Raw genomic sequence first — 18,335 nt, 5'->3', positions numbered from 1 at the left:
TGTGTGTGTGTGTGTGTGTGTGTGTGTGTGTGTGTGTGACTGGATATAAAGTAAAAGCAAGAAAAGTGCCTGCAAAATATTAAAAATACATCCCATCAAGTCACCAGACATCAAAAGACTTTGACATGAAAAGCCAGACCCACCCCTGCACAGACACCTACCTACCTAACCAGCCATTGACAGCCATAGAGCTACAAGTAGAAGCTGCGACGGACCACAAGAAGCAAAGTAAATAAGGAAGCCTATGATCTGAGCTGGGAAGGAGACTTGAGGCCCAGAATTCTGAGAAGGCCCCGGAGAGGAAAGATAGGAAAATTGTTTCTCAGGAAGAGTGACAACAGCACTCATAGCACAGCTCTCCTCTTCATCTAAGGGGAAATCATGACCATGGAAAGACTTTTTAAGTATGCCCGTAGAGCAATAGAGCAGTATACAACTTAAAGCCCATCACGGGGTACAGACTGGGTTGTTCACAGTGACTACACATTGCTCATGGGATTTCTATTATTGGACTTCACAGGATGTAATCACTGTAAATATCCTTATATTTACACACAGAGACACACAAACACAAACATGCACAGACATACACACACACACACACACACACACACACCTCAGGAGCCTCTCTACTGGTGATTACAGTTTACTCTGCTCCAGAAGACAGCAAACAGATAAAGTATTTCCTGGAACAATATTAATATCGGAGGGTATATTGTTCAGATTACAGCTCTGAAATCGTTTTATGATATTGAATTACTCCTCTTCCCTGCTCTAAAATAAATGGCTTCACTCCTCTCGCTCATCAGATGATACCATATTTCAACTCTAAATTAATACTTCCCTCGGGTGCAGAAGAAAATGAAGAAAAGAATGGGGCAGGCAGGAGGGGATGGTAAGGAAGACACACAAATGGTCATGGTTTCCTGCTTCCTGTATGTGGATCACCGCTTAAGTAAAGGGCCTTTAAAATATTTATTTGTAGCTTTTACAGAAAAAAAAAATGGTAATAAAAATGAAAACTCAGGAGCGGTCTTCTTTAACATTTCTCGGCATGTTTTCTCTTTCAACCCTGGTAAAGTTAGTGCAAAGACATAAATAAAGCCACTGGGGCCCCGAGCTGGACTCCAGCCATCCTGAGTCAGCGGCTTGCTAGGTGACTGCTCAGACCAAACTGCGAGCGTCTGCCAGAGCATTATAGAGAACACCAATCACCGTCAGCCCGTTAATTGCACAGCTGTGACCACCTCCTCTCCAATGCTGCATGCCCGGGGTCTGCCTCAGGTATTTAAAAAAACGATGGGTGGGAGGAAGACTTCCTGATCGGGAAGACTGGCTGAGCTGAAAGGGGTTCTGGGACATTGACTTCTCATTTTCTTCCTAACCCAGCTCAGAACCAACCTCGAGACTCTCGTCATGGTTGGTTAACCATGCTCAGGCTCCAATCATCTGAGGATCTACCACTCGGAGGGATCTACAGCCCTTCCTGTTCATGAGAAAAAAGTAAAAAAAAAAAAAAAAAAGAAGTCACCTAACTCTACCCTGGGTCTCACAGCAAGCACATACCTTCCCCAAATCAGGTGGTAATTTCCTGATGGCAACCTGAGCTACAAACTCCTCTGTAGCCTCATTCTCATCTCAGCACAAGTCTAAGCGAGGTATTAGCATCTCATCTGCTGATCTTGTGCCTAAGTCGAGCATCCAAAGCACTAAGTACAACTTCAGAGACAGCTGGCAGGGTAGCTTCTAGGATGACTTACAGGGCAAGAACTGTAGAGTGGCACATGATCGTAACATAAGCAACGCTTCTTTTGAGGGCAAAATGGCATGCTTAATATAAAGCGTACGGTTTTTAAGTGCTTAGAGTGATGACCAAGTTTTTCCAAAGATGCTCACTTATGTATATGTATGCATCTATGTGTTGGTGCTTCTCCATGTGAGCCCAGTCACATTTTCCTGATAAGACGGAGGACATAAAAACATCTACGACCTCTGGACAGCTTACTAATTGTTCCATTTTGGACAAGGTATTTAAACTCGGTGTCTGCATACGGCTACGAGAGTTTGCTTACTAAAAGACTTATCATATGATCATAAAGAATAACTCACAAGAAGAAGCCAGCACACATGGGCCAGCAATCACTATAACGGCCATTACTATTACTGGTCAAGTAACGTGTAATTTAAGAGCACACCTGTCGGCCAGCCTCTATTTCAAATGAAAGCTCTCTGATGCAGAGTGTGCATTGTCCTATAAGCACCTTGTGAACCCTAGTGGGAGGGAAAGCCGCTTACCTTGTGGGCACAGGGACCTCAGTCAGGGCACCCAGCATGACAGCCTGTTGTAGGCGAACAAAGGCGATGAAGGGAGTGTCCAAGAAGTCAACCTCCCCAACAAGCACGTTGGAAGCTTCCGCATCACGGGGCAGTTTTTTCATGAATTTATTCTTTAGCTGCATGGGAAGGGCCAAGAAAATATAATTTATTTCAAGAGAGAAGAATAATAAAATATACCATATACATAACTCCTAGGAAAGCTCTGTAAATGAGTCTTTACACAGCAGCACTTGGCAGGCACTTTTGGATTGTGACTAACCATTACAATTACAGTAGACATGTATCTGTCCCTTCAAAAAAAAATACTAAGGGTACAATAGCATACGATACAATATTATTAGTATGCAACCGATCTCCATTCATTGATTTATTTACTCACTCAAGGCACTACTGAGAATTTGCTATCAACAAGAGAATGATCTAAATCACAGGGCTAGCAGAAAGAAAGACTCGTTTCATATCCTGATTAGGGGGATTATTACCTAGGGGGAAATAAAATATGATTTAAAGTAATGATCAACACTAAGAAGGAAAATAAGACAGATAAGAAAGTACCATTTTTCAGAGTTGTCAAGGAAGGCATCTGAGAAACACATTTAACAGTGGAGAAAAGGCACAAGCCATGTGCCAAGACCTAGACTGAAACACTGTGCAAGCAAGGGAAAGCTTTTGAACAGCAAGGAGGCTGATGGCTAAAGGAATAGTGAGAAGCCAAGTGTGGGAAGCTAAGATGCAAAGGTAAGACGAAGAGCTGAAGCTGCATACATGATGGGGACCATGTCATGGGTCCCCAAAGGCCATGGGAAGATGTCTGCTACATGTTATGATTATGACTTTGGGGGCCACCAGTATTGAAGTCCACAGAAGAGAAAATCACAACCCTGAATGTAAACATAGACTGTGAAAAGCATTAAGACCCATACCCTGGGCTCCTCTGTCCTTAGAAATAGAAGGCACTGTGGGGGGGCAGTGGCAAAGAGATGTAAAAAGAGGAAAACCAGGGCTTTAGCAAGAGCCAGAGAGGGAAGGCTAAAACTATGACCAGGTATCTGCAGCTGCATCCTAGGCTAGTGGAGGTTCTAAAAAGATGAAACTTGAGAGTGGACCAAAGAGCCTGGTACAATAGCCATGCTGGAAAGTCTTGATGAGAAGAGGTCCAGTGGTCATCAGGGAACCAACTAAGCAACAAGCGGAGACTGGCCACAGAGACTGTAACACTGAGAAATATTGCTAAAAAGAAATGAGAAGTGGAGAGGCGGTAGGAGGGAGTGCAAAACGGGACAGAGTTGAAAAGTGTGTCTATTGCAGCCTCTCAGAAAGTGAGCAGAGAGAGCTAATGGAGGCAGATTGTTGCTACAGGAACTGTAGAGAATAGCTATAAAAATAACTGTGAAGCCAAGCATCCTGTAACTACCAAGCAGGGGTGGTACCCACATCACAGACAGAGGAGTCAACTGGATACAGGGACACAGCTTAAGATCCTACCAGGAAAGCAGACTGGGTGGGTTTGAATGTGGGTGACTTGAGAGACGAGCTTGGTGGTGGGGAGGGCTTCTAAGGACTCATGCTTTTTGCAGTGAAGCCAAAGTGAGCTGGCAGTGAGGGGGAGGGAAGTGTTTAGAGGATTAAGGAGAGATGGGAGAGTGTAAACTTGTTTTCCCTCGGAGTGAAGGCTGCAGGACATAGCTGATTTGGAAGTTGTCTAATAGGCATTGTTTGCTTGTACAATTAAGGGGACTTCTATCAGGAACAACGAAAAGATAAAGATAAGAACATTACAAGACCATACAAAAGGCGCGGCCTTCAGATAAACAATTTTTACCCAATATAGGTGCCTCCCCCTTCATGCCAAAAGCACCAGTGAGTTTAATCGTTTCAGCCATAGATTACTGCTAAGATAGGGAGCAGCAGACTTGGCTCAATATCTCCAATTAGTAAGGAGGCTGGGTCAACATTTTCCTTTCAAAGTCCAACTTAAAAGTTTCTTAACTGGGAAAAACACATGACACAAAAACTGATGTGGAGTTCCCCATAAGCCTCCATCACCTTCCATCCCCACCTGCTTGAGAAGAACCCTATAAAGTTTGAAAACCAAAAAGTTAGGGCTAAGATATTAGTGGGAACCAAAATAATAACAGGAGACAATGTGAAGTATGTATTCTTAGATATCAACAATGTGGTTATCTCTAAGCAAAACTTAGAGATATCCCAAAACTTGTATCACTCATCATTCAAGAATTATATTAAAAATTATATTTATAATATGATTTATATTATAAATATGTTATATTTATTATATTACATAAAATATATTAAAGCTTATAGAACTAATCATCTTGTTAAATGAGATAAAAACAAATGCTGAATACAAATATCACATTTTCTCTCTTATATCACAAGTGCAATCTTCACTAAATTTTATATATATACATGCATATATATGTGTGTATATAATGTACATGTACATATACATATGCATGAAAGTATGAAGAAGAATGGGTCTAAGTGGAGGGGAACAAGGAATAAGAGAATGTAACAGGATAAAGACAAATTGCTGCATTTTCTTCTGTCACATGCACAAATTAGATTTTACGCACACACATACATACACATATATGTGACACAGTGATACAAAAGAACAAGGGGAATTGTTTGAGTATAAGAAGGAGACAATCGAGGAGGGAGAAAAGACAGAGGGAAGTAGTGGGTTGAATATGGACAGTGGACAATGATGTGGATCTGTGAAAACCTAACGAAATCCCCAGTGTATTTTGTATACTAGGAAAATTAAAAAGGGGAATAAAATTCCCGAAACAGCAACCTTAAAAAAAGTCTATGGCCATCAAGTAGTCAGAATTACTATTGCATAGGAAGTTAATGGAGGGTTCTCAATCACACAAAGCAGACTGAAGCATGGCTGAGCGGCAAAAGAAGTCCTTGAACTCTTTCTGAATGAGACCTTCCTTATGGGCACAGAATGAAGAGTATACAAGAGCCTGGCTGTACACTCATTCTCCTCCCTCGATTCCTGACTACCTTAGCCAGGCATGCTGGCTGCAGTCCTCTATGGTGGCTGTACTTACAGGCCTCAAACTCCTGACCAAGAAGCACCCTTCAGAGCCCAGCACAGCCTGTCCTACCACCTCAGCCCCCTTCCTTGGAAGCTTCACCAGTCAATTCTGAGTCACACTTACATTAGATGTGTGGAAAGAAGTAAGAGCAGTTCCTTGGGAATAAACTCAATAGCCACTTGACACATAATTCATCTATAATAAATACTATAAGGGGGAAGAAATGGATTTTTGTAGTAATGAAAATCAGATCAATAGAGCATCAAACTGTCCAGAAAAGTTATAGAAGCTTTTAGGGCTCAACCGCAACATCTATGCAGCTCACAAAAATATGCAGAATATCCAGTCTACTAATACCCAGCAGGATCTGCCTAGCTCTGTCCCACTTTCACTGAGATTGCTGTATTCCTGCAATTCGGTCCTTAGGTGAATTCTCCTTACCTGAACATAATCCTTGAGTGACTTTGTCAAGTCTCATGCTTTTAAAATTCACCCACATGCTGATGACTCAAAATACATATCCTAAGCCAGAACCTTTCACAAAACTCCAGACCTGAAAGGCCTTCAAATGGATTCCTAACACACATTTCAGTCCGCACATCCGAAATGAGCCTCTCTAATGGTGCCTGCCCCCTCCCCTTCACCGGATCCCACCCCCTGCCAGTTCTTCTTGCATTCTTTACTGCCTGCTGAACAGCACCTCCAGTCCTCCATAGCTCAGACCTAAGGCTTTGCTGTCATCTTCAAGCCTTCTCTCCCTTTCATGCCCAGGTCTATTCCATTAGCAAATCCTGCCAAAGCCATAATCACAATCTATCTAGAATCCCACTGTTTCTCATCAACCTCATTGTTCCCACCCTGGTCCATGCTGGGATCATTTTCTTTGTGGCACTGTGTTATTTCCCTTGGGCTGCCCTGTCGTGAGGTATCGCCAAGACAGTTATGAGAACTCCCGAGTCCTAGCATCATCCAGAGACCAGAAGCTCCATGCCCCGATCTCCTTCCATTCTCCTGGCCTTCGCTCTAGCAAACATTCCAGCATCTGTGTCCTCATCCATATGCCCCAGGTCTCCTTAGCTCAGGTCCTTCTGTCATAGCTGCTGTTTTTCTCTACAAGAATGTCTTCAGGGGTCCCTTCCTCCATCCCTTGCTATCTATTAACAGTCATTCTTAGCGGGGAGGCTTTCCCAGCTCATATGAGTTAAGGCACATACTCTCCCTCCACACAAACATTTCCCATGCCCCTCTTCTACCTTGGGTTTTGTTCCTTACCTGTATCTTCCATCACATATGCCATATGGACCCCTAATCTTCACTACCTGCCTCCTCGCCCCAATATAGCTCCCTATATGTGACGCAGTCATCTAATGTGCTCAGTATTGGGTTCCTTGTCTCTGAGAGTGGCACTGAGAAGAAAGGTTAATAATCGTTGAATGAATGAATAGCAATTATTATCTCTACTTTTCTTGGCAAGATTTCCTCTCCCTTTTATCTTTTAAACTTTTTTCTATTTTTATGTGCATGCATGTATGTGGCTTTTTTTTTAACATGCATATGACAGGATAAGGGTATGTGGGGGCATGTGGAAGCTCCAGGGCTTGGGAATCATCCGTGCTTGCTTTTGCACACAATCCAACCAAGCATCTCCCTCAACTGGGTCCTTCGGTAAAATGCAGAGCTTGCCAACATGGCTAGGGTCACTTGCCAACTTCCTCTGGTAATCCCCTACCTCAGCCCTCCAGGGTGGGATGATAGGTGGGCTATCACACCCTCCTCCTCACTTCATCACTCTAGTGCTCGTGCTTCAAAAAGAATGTCTAACCAATGAGCCATTCACCCAGCCCTCCTCTTTCTTTAAAGAAGTGAACCATTTATATCTTCCCTGTCCACATACGTAAATAAAAGACCTAGACATGGGCCACTGTTCGTAAAGTCCTGTCCTAACAAGAAGGATTGAAACAAAGGATATAGACAGGACCCATATGAAAGAACAAAATCTTTTGTTAAAACAACAACAACAACAACAAACCTTGAATTCATATGTATACAAAAACCAACCTGCTCCCAAACAGTAGCGGTTGTTCCTGCCCAGGCCAGAAGGAATGTCTCAGGACTATCATACAAGGGAAGAATGAGGTCAGAACCCAAAACCAAACAAAAGCAGGAGAGAAAGTGGGCAGAGAGAGGAATGACTGAGGCCCCAGTCCCAGTTGCACACACATTCTAAGACCCCTCTAAGTCTGCCCCAGTTAAGGAAAGTAGTGCATGTTCTTCAGGTTTAAAGTGGTTTGGAGTGTGTTCCTATCCACCTCAGAGCCCAGCTACAACACTGTATTTGAAGATGACTTGAGGAGCACCGGGTTCAATAAAGCTGAATATGTAAGCTTCTGCACTAGGGCCATTCTCAAAGCCTTTAATAAGCCCGTGTGCCCCAGAACGCTTCATCTCCTGACAGAAGAGGAGGCACATTATGGTATGAGATCCGATCACAGACTGTTGCTTTGGATAGACAGGTTTTCCTCTTTCATCTAATCCCACAAAATGCTCTTTGACAAAATGTATAGGGGCCTACAGTGTTCAAGGTCTAGCTAGGGGCACTGTGGAGAACAGACAAGCCCTGAGCTTCACAGTGCAGCCCGGAGAAGCAAATTCCGAAATAGCTGCCACAAAAGAAGACACATAAATATCATGAAAGTCACATTGTACAGTGAGAGGTCACAAAGCACAGAAGGTGTACCCAGTAACAGGCTTCTGGGAAGGTGTCTGTGTCAGAGTTTAGAAACCCACCCTACAACATTGGCTTATCAGATATTGATTCATACGTTACTTCTGTAAGGGATGGAACAATAGCCAATACAGGAAAATACAATGGCTATAATACGAACACCACCAATTCTGGGCTTACGCGATAAACTTTGAACAATCATAAAATACTAAGAGAAAATGGTACAGATTAAAGAGGGAGACACCACAAAAGTCAACAGCAGATCACGAGAATAAGAACAAAATCCAAGGCCAATAAATCTGGCTGAAAGTCTCCCAATAAAATCATCTGGTTTGAATTCCAAAGATACAGTGTGACACATCCCTTCCTCACAGATCTTGAGTTGTTTCTCCCAGGGACAGCTCTGGCTGGATACTATGTAGGGTCGAATACAAGAACACACACAGTGCAGAGAAATCCCTTCAGCCAACCTTGACTTCAGAGAAAGGGATTTCAAGCAGCTGTCTTTGGAGCTACAATTACTGAAATATACTTTGGCTAGCTCAGCAATTTCGTCACTTTCCCCCCCCCCCCTTTTTGGCTTTTTTACCAGAGTTTAATACAAGCTGTGCATCCAGATGTGCATATTTTGAGATCTGTTTTAATGTATCCTTTCCTCCAGTCTAAGACCTTTCTCTAATGTCTGAGACACACGCAGCCTGTCCTGTTATGAACACTTATTCTTACAGTGTCTTGAGTATCCTTCCTTTCAGGGTGCTTTGCTATGAACCGAGTGAGTGTGGCACAGGTATGTGAGGAAACTAGAAACTCTAAATAGATACAGCAGAAGAAAGAGTAGAGGAGGAGGAATTCTGGTTGTGTTCCAAGATGAGAAAGCTGTTCATCCACAAGTGACAATATTCTGTAGCTCATTGAAAAGAATCAATCTTTTTCATTCCCCACTTAGACCTTAGGCTCTCCTACCCTCTTGCAGGGAAAGTAGTTTGAATAGTTAAGGTTTTGCAGATAGGTCCCATCACAATGTGATGTCTACTTAATTGTAACTAGTGAAACCACTGATGGGCGGCATGCCCTCATGCCCATCTTGTCACCCCACATACCCCTAACAAAAATCACCATGGAGGAGACCCGACCTACCACACCCCTCTGAAAGTAGCAGGTGTTAAAAACTTTCTTTTCTCCCCCTTTGTTATTATTGAATTAAAATAATTATACCCAGTAAAGTATGCTTTGCCACTTACCCATCCCCATGTCTACATACTACAATCGTCCTGTCTCCCTAAGCACATTATTCTTGAATTGTTTTTCTGTCCGCTTTTTCTTAATTTTGTGTTAAGGTCTGGTCTTCTTTGGGGAATTTCTAGCTGCTATTCTTCCCCACACAAAACCATCTGGCAAGCTTGGTGTTGTCATCGGTTTCCCTGGTACCATACCCTTGCCTGCAGAGGATATCTGGGTAGGGGTCAAGTGGTGCTTACCATGCCTACTGATTTGCCCCCGATTTTCGCCGCTTGCCATACTGTCATGGCGTATGTGTTAGAAGTACCTCCTTTCAATCTCAAAAGTCTCTTGCTTTGAAAGATAAGTTATATAATCCCTTCACATCTGAATCTCACTGGGATTTTAAAGAAAGCTTAACATACTATGTTATATTATAATTGCCTGTTATAGAAACTTAACATTTAAGAAATATGGAAGTGTGGGGGAAAGCCTAGGTAAAATAGCCATTTGCCAATTAGTTGTACTCTCTGAAAATGTATCTACTCACTTACTCTATGCAAACAGTGTCACTTGTTATGACAAAAAAAACCTACAGCCCAAACGTCTCATAGTGCTCTGCCCATTGCCTTCTGTGTGCATCAAGAGAAACAGCCAGATGAGAGTTTGCCTAATGAATGGGATTTTTTTCCTAATGTGAGCTTCCTGGTGCCCTAAAGACAATGGCCACAGGAACTAGTTTCTCATACAAGGCAACAGTCTGGGAAGAAGAGACGAAGCATGTTCATACACATGATTGACTAGTAGACTGTGTGTGTCAGAGGCTCAGTTATATGTCTCGGTCATGATAGTTGCCTATGGATCTATGAATTCTCATGATTTAGATTCTGTACAGATGTTGGAAGCTGGCAGGTGTATGCTTGGTTAATTACACAGAGTCATGGCTTGCAGTCAGCATGAATCCAACTCAATACTTCCATGGTCCATCTTCACCCTCCATGTCAACCAATAGCAAAATAAATACTATCCTGAAGGGAGAAAGCATCATTCATAATAGCAAATTCTCTTCACGGTGGTATTTAGTCAGAAATTATCATCAAGAGAAAGAAACACAAACTAGTCGCAACCTTAGAGCAGAGCCAGCCTGCAAAGCTATTAAACACAAGCTTCACAAAGACTTCATAACATCTTAATGTGTTTGTTATAAGATGTAGGATTTCAGTGCAGTCTATCCTAAAGGCAAAACAGTCTTCTTACCGATGAAACGGTATCACTGGGTTATTAAACACGACATCCCTATAACCTAAATGCGCATATGCAAATGCAGCCAAACCCGTGCAGTCACTAAAACTTATGCCCTGAACTACAACCCTCATAAAAGAAATAAATGCTAAAGATCCATGTGTACACATCAAAAAGAATAAAATAATATAGGAGAGTTTGGGTGTGTGGCTCAAAGATAAGGCATATGCCTAGTGTGCACAAGACTCTGGACAGGCCACACACATCCCAACACACACACAACTAGCAAATGAAACAAACAAAATAGCATCTAAACCCTAGAGAAGGCCAGAGAAAGAAAAGTTAAGAAATCCATACAATGGAAAACCAGCAAGCACAAAGCTTAGCAGTTGTACTTTATGACTGATAGATATTGTCTGCCCTAGCTAACCTGTGTGGGAAGGTTAAGCAAGCTATTTCTTTTTCTTTGGGGGGGGGGGGTTTCGAGACAGGGTTTCTCTGTATAGCCCTGGCTGTCCTGGAACTCACTCTGTAGACCAGGCTGGTCTCGAACTCAGAAATCCNCCTGCCTCTGCCTCCCAAGTGCTGGGATTAAAGGCGTGCACCACCACGCTGGGCTATAAGCAAGCTATTTCTTGGAAGTCCATAAAATCTTCCCTTGCTTACAATGTTTCTGGTGCTTACCATCTATGATGTGGTCTGAGGTTTCAAAAATACACACGTTTTGAGAGTGCATATAAAAGCCCTTAAGATGAGACGCCAGAAGGCTCTACAGCTCCGCTTTACTATGTAAAACACTTTTCAACTTCTTTCCATTTTTTTAAGAAATACAACTTCAAAGTGAAAACAATTGCCTGAAGGTGGAAATTTGATTTTTACAATTTTTCACTTCCAGATTTAGACAGCTCACCGGCATTCATGCAAATGAGCCCACCAAGCAGCATGTTTGCAAATGGCCATCAAGCTAAATATAACCGTAAGTGGGGCTTATTTCCTAAGCAGGATGAAACTTCAAGCAATGACCTCCTTTAAGAATCTAAATCTCTAAGCCACACTTCGTGTCTATTATAAAAAAGAAAGAAAAAAATAAACCCGTAACACTGTTAAACGTGAATTTAGCTCTTAGTAATTTTAAAGTGTGTTCATATACGCAGCTTTAATTGAATTCTTATGCCTAACCTATGAAAAATGCATCCTACCATGTTAAGGACGAGGGAAACTCATCCCAAAGATGTAAAGGTCCCCACTAAAGTCACTGAGCTAAGGACTAGGCCAGGCCTTGAACAGAGACCATCTGCCCGGGTCATGGCCCTGTGAAACGCTCACAGCCTCACAAACACATTTGATTACCTCAATTTTAGAAGCTCTTGACCTAAAAATCTCTGAGCCTTTCATGTAGCGAATCCGAGTTGAAACATCTGCACAAATAACCTTTAAAAATTAGGGTGAGCACATTTAAAAATATTAATAGTATTTATCTGCATGAAATAAACTGCATGGCTCAGAGAAAGAAGCTGAGGTGAAGAAAGCCAGAATACAGCCAGGAGCACTGGGAAAGGCTTAAAGCAAAAGAAACTGTCAACTCCAGGCACTGAGTTGGGGAATTTTTTTCAAAGTTCTTCCCCTCTACCAATTGTAAGTATTGACCAACCACTCCATGTATCAAGGAAGGAGACTTAAAATACTTGTAATACGTGGTAATGAGTCCCCACTGCCTGAATGTCTTGTCTTCTTATACACACAGGGCTCCAATTACACCTCTTCACTCTGGCCTTGCCCTACAGGGAGAATAAACCTGACCCTGATTCCTCCCCTCTCCCCTGACATTCCCTACCATGTCCTCAGTCATTGCAGTTGGCACAAGGCGTCACTGACAGACGGTCAGAGCATCTTATTAGACCGCAAGTACATTAAAGAAGGTAGTGAAGTTATCTGTTTTTTTTAAAAAATCATGTCTTATTCAACTTTACTTCCCTGGTGCCTTCACTGACCGAGTCTTGCAGTAAGCGCCCAGCAAAAATTTAATACGGAACCCCTCGTTAATTAATTCATCCTATGTTATAGCAGCAGAATCCTCTGCAGGGGCGAGTGTGGAAAGGGAACCCCTATGGAAGGTGTCCTCCTGGCTGCTACAAACCACAGAAAGTTGGGTCTTCAGTAAGTAAGTGAAGGTGTTCTGGTGTTCCAGAACAGGTAAGCATTGCCGACCAACATTTTCCAACATCTTTCTCTAATCCCTGCAGAGACATTTGAGAGTGCTGTCCTTGGTAGGAGATTTCTCTACAAGCTTTTGACATCTCTGCCTTTGGAGCTGAGCTACACAATGATTTCCTTCCTCACTTAAGACTTAAATATTATATTAGTAAGATAGAAAATGTGCCTTTGTCACCAAAAGACAAGAAGGGCTTCATTAATTATTTTTAAGTTAGTCATGGTAACAATGATATGGATTACTAAGACTTTTTTTTTCTTTCTTTCTTTTATTAGATATTTTCTTCATTTACATTTCACTAAGACTCCTTCTTACCAGTGATCACTGGCCATGCACTGAGCCAGGAATGTTTTGTGCTTCACGACAAATCCTCACGTTTTCTTAAATAAGCTATCATGATCCGGCTTCAGTTGCCCATGAAGAAAGTGAGGTCTACAGATTATGGTAACACTCATGAGATCAGGGAAGGAGAAATGGCTAAGGGATCACACATGCTGAAGGCTGCTGACGACTGTCTAAGCTTCCACAGTGGCCTGGGGACTGTTAGCCGTTCCTCTGAATGTAAGTGGAGAAGAAGACATGCTTTGTAATTAGACGGAGCTGACAAGGAATCAGAACACTTCCCCACACGAGCCATGAGACCTTGGGCAAACTCCTTCATTTCTTCCAGCTGAGTGTTCTCATTTGTGAAATGGGAACCACAAAAGACTGCATCATAGAGCTGTTAAGAGGAGTGAAAGGGGTCGTGTTTGAGTGCCCGTGCACAGGAAATTTATTGGGTGAAGGAATGCAGAAGTTCTGAATCAAGAGAGCCTCAGCAGTGCCTGGAGAGTGGGAACACATTACAGAGAAAGCGAAAGCCTAGGTCGAGGAAAGATGGGGCAGGAAGAGCCGTGACTGGAGCACAGCATAGGAAATCCTAATGGTCCTCAGGAGCAAAGGCAGACACTGCAGCAGCACTGGCAAGTAACAGACACTTGGCTGAGGTTCTGACGAGCGCTCAACACACCTGTGCCCTTAGGTAACCTACAGAACGGTTATAAGAAAACGGCGCTAATAAAACCAGAGGCAGCTTCTGTATTTAGCTTCTTCATCTGCAGACAGTACTGACAAATCACATATTATGCCACTATGGAAAAGCTCCCAGGATTGTGCCTGAGTTAGCAAAGTAGATATTCGATAAATGGTGACGTTTCTTAATATAACTCTTAAAAAAAAAAAAAAAAAAAAAAAAAAAAACAGAAAGAAGTGATGGGGAAAATTCCCTTTCTTTCCCAAAGGAATAAAATAAACTGCTGCTTACACACCCCGACTTTAACCTTGCAAATATTGAAGGAAAAACTCTTCCCTCAGTTTGGAGCTTAGTTTTAAAGATGCATAACCACAGTAGGGAAACTCCCCAGGGGACTTAATCGTGCCAAATGTATAGCCTCTGGAGCTTTGGCTTCGAGACTATTGTAGAGATTCACCCACAATGAAGCTACAGTATCAGATGGACCCAGGGCTGAGGTGAGCGTGGGTGACTCAATGCAACTATTGTATAAAATAAATATAATTCCTCGTGGTGTCTGCACCATTGTATTTATCTGAAATCCCTCAGAATGACATTCTTGTCCTTGAACAACTGTGCTCAGCAAAGAAGGGGGAAAATCCTTTATGTCTAATTCAGGATCTACCTATTAATATCTAAAAGGCAGCGCGTGGTAAGTGTCTTCTTGCTTCCACCCCCAAGAGAAAGATTTTAAGCATAAGGTTCCTTTCATTGCCCGGCAACCTCTAGCTGCCCACAAAGGGAGAAAGGTTGCATAGGGAACAACCAGATGAAGTCAAAACAAACAAACACAATTAGCATTGTGGGGTTAGTGACTTTAAGAGAAAATTATAGTTTAAGGAGAAGTGTTTTCCATGTATTCTTCTCTGCACACATCCCAGCCGGGGTAACTAAGAAAATGCACAGGCTCTTCGCTCAAAAACAAGAAGTTTCCAGGCACGAGAGGTGGGCGGGTGTACTCATCAGAGGTAACGTAGGCAACCAAGAGTCGAACGTTAATGGCTTTGTAAAACAAACACCCATGCAGAATGCTTTTCTTGTGAAGAAACCCGAAAAGCGCTGTCCCCCACATCCCACCTAACCTTGACTGACCCCAGTGCAGCCCAGGAATCCAGCAAAGCTGTGTCCTGAGCCTTATAGAAACCTCAGAGCTGACGCTTCAGACCTCACAAATAGTATTTCACATCTCTTCCCTTGCAGAGAACAAAAATAGCAGTAGTTGATAACTTGGGGTCCTGATGAGGTTGCAGGGAGTTCATGGGCACCTTCAAGTTACATGCAATCTTTGAGCCTTCGTCACATTGCACATTTGTAACTGAAGAGGTTCACAGATTTTTCTCACAAACTCAAATGAGTCCTTGACATAGAGAAACCTTAAATACCAAAGCCTTCCAACTGAAAACATGCTCCATGAAAGCCAAAACTGTTCCTCACCAAGGCTGAGTACTATAGACACTCCAATCTGTAAGAGTTTTGTACCTCAAAGGTTGGAAAGTGTGTGACTTTTAAGCAATGGGGGACGGATGCCACAGAACACTGTGGGCTGGAAACCCTCCCTCTGTCCTCCAGATGTGTCAATGGCAAGAACATCTTTCTCAGCTACCTCCCACTCAGAGGACTGTGGGACTGGAAGGGACCTGGCTCTGTGAACCAGAGAAGCTAAAGACACGTTCTCCAAGGTCACACTCCCAGAAGAGCAGACATACCGTTCTTGAGTATGTCTTGAATACACTCACACTCTCTGAAGTCCATCTCCATCCCTTTCTCATGCCACTGGGAGAAAAAATGACCGAAATGATAACCTGCTAAAATGCTATTTAAAAGATGTCACAAGTGCTAAACTATAGAAGTAAATCCAGCCATCAAATCACAAGTGGCAATAAAAATGCTCTCAGACTGACAAGTCTACCTAACTCCTAGCGTGTGTGTGTGAACGGATGCTCCAGTACCTAAAGACTCCAAGAACTCGTCAATCAAAAGCCTATCTGGGGTTTTGGGGGTTGGGGTGGAGTGAGGGTAGGGGTGAGGGTGAGGGTGGGGGCGAGGGGTGAGCAGGAGAAAAATCATATTCATCTGTTGACTTCCAAATGGTTACTACCAGTTCTCTGAGAATTCAATACTATCCTATGGAAGCACTGAGCCAGTCCTGCCAGGGCTTGGATGTACAAGCGACCATATGGCTCTAGAACAGCATGTGAAACAGGCAGCTGTATGGCTGTAATTAAATCAGTAGTAGTCATGAAATTATTTATTTAGTAGAGTTTTTTTTTTTTAATGTACTCTTCACCAAGGTCTCGAAGAACATGTACCAAATTAGAACAATAGAGAATAACAACAAAGTGAAAAAGAGGAACTGAGGGACAAGGATCATCCTGATAACCAGGCAAATTATGCAAGAGTTTCCCTACAAACTTCTTATTCTGCACTTGAGGGGCTAAAGCCATCGGGGGTGACAGTCTCTTTGAGTCTGTGAATACTGAGTCTGAGAGTCCCTTCCACTGGAACTTTGTTCAGGGCATATTCCAACCCAGAATTCTGCCTCTTAATTAGTGTGTGTGTGTGTGTGTGTGTGTGTGTGTGTGTGTGTGTATGTATATCTGTGAGCCTCTCAGTATGTGTGTGCCTCTCAGTGTGTGTGTGCTTCTCATGTGTGTGTATGTGTGTGTGTATGTATATGGGTGTGTTTGTGTGTCTGTGTGCCTCTCAGTATGTGTATGCCTCTCACTGTGTATGTGCTTCTCATGTGTGTGTGTATGTGTGTATGTTTGTACGTGTGTGTATGTGTGTGCCTCTCAGTGTGTGTGTGCCTTTCAGTGTGTATGTGCCTCGTGTGTGTGTGTGTCTATGTGTGTGTATGTGTGTGTATGTGTGTGCCTCTCCGTGTGTATGTGCCTCGCGTGTGTGTGTACGTGTGTATGTGTGTATGTGTGTATGTGTATGTGTGTATGTGTGTATGTGTATGTGTGTATGTGTGTGTATGTGTGTGCCTCTCAGTGTGTGTGTGCCTCTCCGTGTGTATGTGCCTCGCGTGTGTGTGTACGTGTGTATGTGTGTATGTGTGTATGTGTATGTGTGTATGTGTGTATGTGTATGTGTGTATGTGTGTGTATGTGTGTGCCTCTCAGTGTGTATGTGCCTCATGTGTGTGTGTGTGTGTGTGTGTGTGTGTGTGTGTATGTGTGTGTGTGTAATAAAATATTACAATAGCAGGTACTGGCTTAGACTGGGAACTCACTGAAAACTCCCCGTAGGGATAACATTTACAGAGAAACAGTGAGTGAGTAGAAGCTGCCCATAGGGAACAGCATTATAGCTGAAGAAAACTGTACGTAGACAGACCTGGGCAGGAAAGTACACAGTATGGTATCAGAGAAGGAAGGATTTCCTTGAGGCTGTAGTGAATCACTAAGAAAGAGACCTTTGCATGTCCACTGGGGAGATACTCTGGGTGGGAGATGCAGGGCTCTGGACGTCACTCCGGGCCTCGCCATGAAGACAGTGCAGCAGCAGCAGTAAGCAATGCGTCTGTGTCTCCTTCACAGAGAAGCCTGTCACATACTGCCATATATCCTCAGGTCACTCTCAGCTTCCTATGTGCTGTAGTTTAATACCATAGTGGTTTATATGAATGTAAATATAATAGTGGATCACCCTATATTGTCTAGTGTCTTTTTACTGTTGAGAAAGCAGGGGGAGAGAACATGTCACCAGTATACATCTCGCCCATCTGGATGTATAAAACAAGTTTAATGCAAAATCATACTAGATTGTGCTCTATTCCAATTAAAACAGAAACAATACACTGATGCTCGATTTTGCTACTTTCTCTAGGACAGCTCAGGAAATATATTTAAAAAACATACTCCTGCTACATCTTATGCGAGGCATTTTCCTACCTGGTATATCCCACTCCTACACTGTCAAGAGAGCCAGGGACAGAGCTGAAGATAAGCAGTTATTGTTTGCTTTGGTTTTCCTTTGGTACTGAGGCTGGAACAAGGTCTTCCTGCATGCAAGGCAGGTGGTCTATCAGGAGCTAGAAGCGGAGTCCCCAGAATAGCTTGTCCTCTGTACTTTACCCAGTCCCCTTCTATTGTCACAAGAACAGAAAGATACAAAGCTTTATTTTTAACTAAGGTGTTTGTAAAGCTCAGAGGGATATGGACCGCACAAACTCACTCAGCAATCAGTAGACACCAGACTGAATCAGCATCCCTGGGTTCATAAAAACCAAAATCTTCTAACCCATCAGGACAAACACCTCTCTACTAGCAAGAAAACCAGAGAAGGACTCGATATTTTTTCTCCCCACAAGTTTGAATCATTTCCTCCATCCATCCACACTGAAGTATTACAAGCTCAGAGGTCAGAGCAAGAAGGAAGAACTTAAATGAAGCTAGAATACCCCATCCCCATTCCATAGGTTAGACTATGAGGCAGAGAGAGAGAGAGAGAGAGAGAGAGAGAGAGAGAGAGAGA

At 42.9% G+C, this 18,335-nt stretch overlaps 1 protein-coding gene across 7 annotated transcripts in view; it reads right to left on the bottom strand.

Annotated features, from left to right (window-relative positions):
- Positions 1-18,335, bottom strand: part of Slc4a4 (solute carrier family 4 member 4) — a 326,617-nt gene that overhangs the window by 103,461 nt on the left and 204,821 nt on the right. For all 7 annotated transcript variants that reach the window (XM_021210774.2, XM_021210776.2, XM_021210775.2 and 4 more), the window contains one exon: positions 2,296-2,453. In XM_021210774.2, coding sequence (XP_021066433.1) covers positions 2,296-2,453 — 158 coding nt within the window. The remainder of the gene's footprint in view (positions 1-2,295; positions 2,454-18,335) is intronic.

This window comes from Mus pahari, chromosome 13 (genome assembly GCF_900095145.1).
Source record: "Mus pahari chromosome 13, PAHARI_EIJ_v1.1, whole genome shotgun sequence".
In the NCBI taxonomy this organism is placed as follows: domain Eukaryota; kingdom Metazoa; phylum Chordata; class Mammalia; order Rodentia; family Muridae; genus Mus; species Mus pahari.
This window is presented reverse-complemented; position numbering and strand designations above follow the sequence as displayed.